Source organism: Heloderma suspectum, chromosome 1 (genome assembly GCF_057233095.1).
Source record: "Heloderma suspectum isolate Gila_16-S chromosome 1, 16-S_ref, whole genome shotgun sequence".
NCBI lineage: Eukaryota > Metazoa > Chordata > Lepidosauria > Squamata > Helodermatidae > Heloderma > Heloderma suspectum.
In genome coordinates, this window is record NC_139458.1 from 183,620,087 (window position 1) to 183,626,086 (window position 6,000).

The window sequence follows — 6,000 nt, forward strand, 5'->3', positions numbered from 1 at the left end:
ATGCATCACAGGGACTCATGCATCACAAATTAAAACAAACAATGCACTTACTCCACAGACTTTGACCAGTCAGGAGGTTCTTTCAGGGTCATGAATACACAATTTGTTAGAATAGTGAACATAATAAACATGCTGAATAATGTTGGATTAAGTCAAGGAAGATATAACAAATTCTAGACAAGTAATCTCGCCTAATAGTGCAATCCCACACATGTCTACTAGAAGACATCCTATTGAACTCAATGGGGCTTATTCCAAGGTAAGTTGGTGTGGGAATGCAGCCTAAATGTATAAATGTTCCGATGACACAGAGGGCAATATCCAACGGGGCACTTACACCCTTGCCGATTCTCTTATGTCCCGCCAATTCCACTGCACAGTCGGCCCCCACCACTTATTCAATGGCCATTTAGGGCTTCCATGGGCAGCCCGAAATGAGTGGAAATGCTCGCTTCTGGAAGGAGGCAGGTCAGCAGAGCTCACATAAGGGAGCTCCGCTGACCTGCCTCCTTCCAGAAGTGAGCATTTCTGCTCATTTCAGGGCTTCCCATAGGAAGCGATAAATCTTCCTTGTGTAAGCAGCAGGTCTCACTTGCGCAACAGAGTTGGTGGGACCCACCGCTTGCGGAAGGGAATCGGCGGGGGTGTAAGCGCCCTGTTGGATTCTGCCCAGACTTCCAAATGTACATTGTTTGAGTTTGTGAACTAAATCCAAATAACATTTATAAATCCAAGATGAAAAAGTATATCATCACAATAAAATGCTAATGCTATGCTGCCAAGGGTTGGATCCAGAGTTTTATTCTGCTGGTGGGAGCATCCCTGAGCAGAGTTCCACTCAGAATGCTCCTGCTGGCAGAAAGTAAGAGGTGGCTTTCACTGATGCCCCCTGCCTCTGCAGACCCCAGAGCCACTTCCCCCAACACCCCAAGCAAATTTTCAGGGGACATAGGGAACTGCAGGAAACTGGGAAAATGGGCGAAGATCAAAAGTCTCTGGATGATAGAAGGAGCTCTTTGATCCATGGGAGGCTTTTGGTTTTGCTTGATGCAAGCTGTAGAATTTTACTTCTAATGAAATGAAACCATAATGTCATTAAAGCACTTTGTGTCCATTTAAATGGCAAAATTAAGAATTTCAGTGTAAATAAAACCACGCTCAACTATTCAAACAGCCTGATGCTATTATTTCAGTCAGGCTATCTATAGTTTCATAAAGACATGCTTTAAATAAATCTCTTGAAAAAGGATATGAATGAACCAAAATCTTTATAGAAATTCTTCTAAGGGTACTGAAAGGACTGAAGATGTACAAGGCAGGTGTGGCACTGAATCTGAAGATGGTCTTCCCTTTATTCAATACTACAAACGTCTACAAATAGGGAACAAAATATGTAAAAGCAGGATTATTATAATATTAGAGGAAATCTGAATATGAAAAAGACAACCTCATTACTTTGGCTTACTTTTAAGCCCAGTTTAAACGTAATGGGAAATCATGTTTCCCCATTATGAGAAGGCACCATGGTGAGCATCAGGCTTGTATACTATCCCCTCCCATCCCACTTTGTGCAGGTGAAGAGGTCAAAGCTTTACTTTTGAACATTCACTTCTGAATGAACCACATTTCCCCATTCTGTGCACAGTTCCCCCTTACGTTGCAACTGTCTTTCTCACATTGACTTTGTCTGGACCATAGTATAGGACTAAATGCCCTTCCCTCTTCACCTTCGGTGTCGACGTGAAGAGGAAATTGGATGCACCAACTTCCATTTTACACTAACCACAGCTTGTCATTTTGTCTGAGTTGAGCCCTATGGTTAGTTTAAACAATGTTTAAATCACAACGATCTTAAATCACAGTTTGAAGTTGGCTGCATACAGTGCTAAAATCATAATTCAGTGTTCTATACAAATGTACAGGATATCAAACCAGAACTTGATCCTGGTTTACTTTAACTAACCACAGTCAGAACAAACCACAATTCCCCAAGTTTCGACATAACAAGGAACTATGGTTAATTCAAAAATGAAAGCAGAAGCTTTCCACCTCCTACTCTTACGTGAATGAAGGGGGAAGAAATGGTGCAAGCCCATGGCTCATGTAGTCTCATTCTTGTAATGGGAAACCGTGGTTTCCTTTTACATCTGACCCAATCCAGCGTGTGAGAATTTTATTGACTGCCAGAATAGCGTGCATTGGTTATCAGAAGAAATGCCAAAAGGAAATGTTTTTATTTTATAGTTCCCTGTTCCAACACTTGTAGGTTTGCCAGTTTAAATGCATCAGTAAAGTATTTCATATGTCAAGTAATCCATTGCGCATTCACTTTTAGAGGCAATGCTATTCTGCTGTAGCAAGAACAACAGAGTCCTGATGCATTTAATATGAATATTAAAATAACTGACAAGCAAGAAGTGTTTAATAACAATGCACTGTGGCCAAATATACAAATTTGCTTGCCTCATTCAGTGGGTCCAACCTACTATATGTAGTATACTACTTGCAGCAGCATTCAACACCATTGACCACAGCATCTTGCAGGGGGGACTCTGTGTGTTGGGAGTTGGGTGCACAGTGACTCCACTCCAACCTGCAGCATCACTACCAGAGAGTAGCATTGGGGGATTTCTGCTCAACTCCATCTTGCTTGTGCTGTGGGGTCCCACAGGATTCCATTCTATTCCCTGTCTATATGAAACCACTGGATGCTGTCATCCAGGGATTTGGAGCAGGATGTCATCAGAATGCTGTTGACACTCAGCGCTCTCTCTCTCTCTCTTTCTCCCTCTCTCTCTCTCTGTTTTATCTGAGTCAGGAGAGGCTGTGCAGGTACCTGACAGGTGCTGTGATGGGCTGGATGAGGGCCAATAAACTGTATCTGTATCCCAACAAAATGGAGGTGCTGTGGTTAGGTGGCTCTCTTGTCTGGGAATTAGGGAGACACCTGTTCTGGTTGGGATTGCATTATCCCTAAAGGAACAAGTCAGTAGACTGGGGGCTGTCCTCGATTCAAAACTGTCACTGGAGATGCAGGTGGCCTCAGTGGCAAAGAGTACTTATACCCAGCTCTGACTGATCTATGAGCTATGGCCTTCCAGGACCAGGAGAGCCTGGCTTCAGTTATCCATGCTTTAATAACTTCACCACTGTATGCACTCTATGTGGAGCTCCCTTCAAAGTTAGTTTGAAAGCTGCAGCTGGTGAATGCAGCTGCCAGATTAAGTGCCAGTGTTGTGTAGTGGTTAGAGTGTTGTGCTGGGGCTTGGGACGTCTAGGTTCTAGCCCCCACTTGACCAGCAATCTCACTGGATGACTTTGGGCCAGTCAGCCTAACCTACCGCATAGGATTATTGTGAGGATAAAATGGAGAGCTGTCTCGGGGTTCTTTGCAAGAAGAAAAAAGGTGGGATATAAATGTAATAATAAATAATATAAATAAAGTGGGGAAGCTAAGTGGGATCATGTGATACCGATCCTTAAAATGCTGTACCGGCTGCCCGTAAGCTGCTGGGCCCAATTCAAAGTGTTGGTATTTGTCTACAAAGCCCTAAAAGGCTTGGAACCAAAGTACTTCGAAGAGTGCCTCACCCAGTACTGACCAGCCCGTGTTCTAAGATCAGCTGGGGAGGCCCTGCTTGTGATCTTCCCAGTTGGCATGGCTGGCGGTGTGGTGATGAGAGATAGGGTCTTCTTGGAGGCAGCACCCCGATTACGGAACTTTTCCCTGGAAAGTGTAGTTGACTCCCATGTTGTTGAGTTTAGACAACAACTAAGCATAATTGTTCACCGGGGCTTCTGAGGCGCAATGTGACCCTAGGACCTTGCTGTTTTAAGACTTACTATCTAAAGGACTGCCTGACTCACTATGATCCTGCCTGGGTGTTGAGATCTGCAGGAAAAGCCTTTTTGAGGGCACCAGTACCTGCAGAGGCCATTTGTGGGGGACATACAGAAGGGCTCTCTCCTGTATTGCTCTCAGACTATTGAATATGCTCCCTCAAGAAGTAGGACTGGCCCCCTTCTCTTGGTGTTTAGGAAGGGTGTGAAGATGCATCTTTTAAATTTAACCTTTAAAATATGTAGTTTAGGGCGCAATCCTATGCATGTGTAGGCAGAAAAAAGGTCCTACAACTCCCAGCATTCTCCAGCCATGCTAGCTGAGGAATGCTGGGAACTGTGGGACTTTTTTCTGTATGAACATGCATAGGATTGCACCCTTAACACTATGATGACAACAACAACGACAATTATTCTGTTTTTAACATTCTTGTTTTTCTTGTGTTGTGGTTCTGTTAAAAATAGTCAGACACCGTCCTGATGGCTTTCTAGTAGATAAGGCAGTATATAAACATTAATGGTAAATAAATAAAACAAATAAACAGTATATTGTGCTATGCTTCTTAGTTGTATGGTTGAGGTTTTTCTTTATAAATGATGGCTGATTTTTTATTGTTTATAAATGATGTATTTTCATTATGGTGTGCAACGCCATGGTCTCCCTTGGAAGGAAGGGCACTATATAATGTTGTTGTTGTTGCTGTCGCATACAAGTTACTCAGTGCATAGTGTAGATCCCTGTACCATGAAAAGCTATGCTCAAGCCTTAGTCTTTATAAACACTTACTTTTTTACTTGCATAATAAGGGTCCAGGTCCTCCAAGGGCTCAGACACCATTCCTGGAGGTATGTCTCCATAAATAAAGGGCAAAGGCTTCCCTGCCTCCAAGTCAGTATTTGGCTTTGGCTTGTTTTCTTCATTGTCCTCATCCTTTTGCTCTTCTTCAGTTTTTTGCTTTGCTTTTTCTTCAGCAATCCTTTGCTCAATTGCTGCAAGGGACTCCTTAGTGAATCGGAAGAAGCAATCTGGTCCTGGTGGTGCGAGCAGCACTTGTGCCATCTTTTCATTCTGCAAATTTTGATTACTTTTTAATTCTTATGAAAAAATGACCTATGAGAGAAAACACATCAAAGTGTTAAAAAAGAAAGCAGCAGCAATAAGAAAAAAAGAAAGCAAAAAGCAATCAATCAATCAATCAATCAATCCCTTAAACATAAAAGGAGCTCTTTACAACAGTGCAATTGAGATTTTCCAAATGAAATTAGACTTCTAAAGGCCACTGAGAGTCAATGGGACATGGATACTTAACTTCTAATTAGCTCCTTTCAAAATCCCAAGCTGACATTTTCCGATACTGAAATGAGACTTAGCAGCTACGCCCAGGATTTAGCTATAAGCAAGGACTTCAAACATTTGAACCATATGGGCTGATGGCATTCATATGACATTCATACTATTGGGAACCACTGCCCAGTCCTACTTAATTTTTGCATGCAGAATTAAAAACGACAGCTGGATGTGCTGTTTGCTTGTTCCAAAGATGTATAGGAAAGAACACCACTGATATTAATGACAAGTAACAAGTGAGCTATGCATCCTTTATTTTCTGTTGACCAGCTCCATGGGCCACTCCCTCAATTGTCAAGTAGCAGCAGCCATTCCAAGAGCCATTCCATCTGCTCGGTTGAGAGACCAGTTCTATTTGGCAACTCTTCTCTCTGAACTTCTTCTATTCAAGCTGATTTGTAACTTTAAGAACTGGCATCTGAATTTGCTCATTTTCCTCATCCTTCCTCATCTCCTTTTTCTTTTATGTCACATTTTTTAGATTGTAACCCTGATCTTATATAAGCTGCTCTGGGAGCCCTTCCAACTGAAGAGGAAGGAAAAATGATTGAAATAAATAAATGTCCAGTCTGCAGAAAAGCCTGAAAGATGGTCAATTTTCCACATTCCCCATAATAAAGATAGCAGGTGGCTTTTCACAGAAAGATGATCTCTGCCATTAATTCTCAGATTCATGGGTCACTGGTGCACACCATATGTCCTAGACATAAGCAAGAAGTGTGTACTTGGTAGGTAACAAGTGTTTAGAGGCCAGAGAGATTGGGTACCTTGCTATAATTATCATTATTCTTGACACCAGCCAAGGACATGAG

The 6,000-nt window shown here is 42.3% G+C and overlaps 1 protein-coding gene across 12 annotated transcripts in view; it reads right to left on the minus strand.

Annotated features, from left to right (window-relative positions):
• LOC146358477 (sodium channel protein type 2 subunit alpha-like) overlaps positions 1–4,900 on the minus strand; it is an 83,871-nt gene extending 78,971 nt beyond the window's left edge. For all 12 annotated transcript variants that reach the window (XM_084811993.1, XM_084811965.1, XM_084811924.1 and 9 more), the window contains exons 1-3: positions 4,628–4,900; positions 1,253–1,371; positions 52–141 (exon numbers count right to left, since the gene is read on the minus strand). In XM_084811993.1, coding sequence (XP_084668119.1) covers positions 52–141; positions 1,253–1,371; positions 4,628–4,900 — 482 coding nt within the window. The remainder of the gene's footprint in view (positions 1–51; positions 142–1,252; positions 1,372–4,627) is intronic.
• Positions 4,901–6,000: the final 1,100 nt, after the last annotated feature.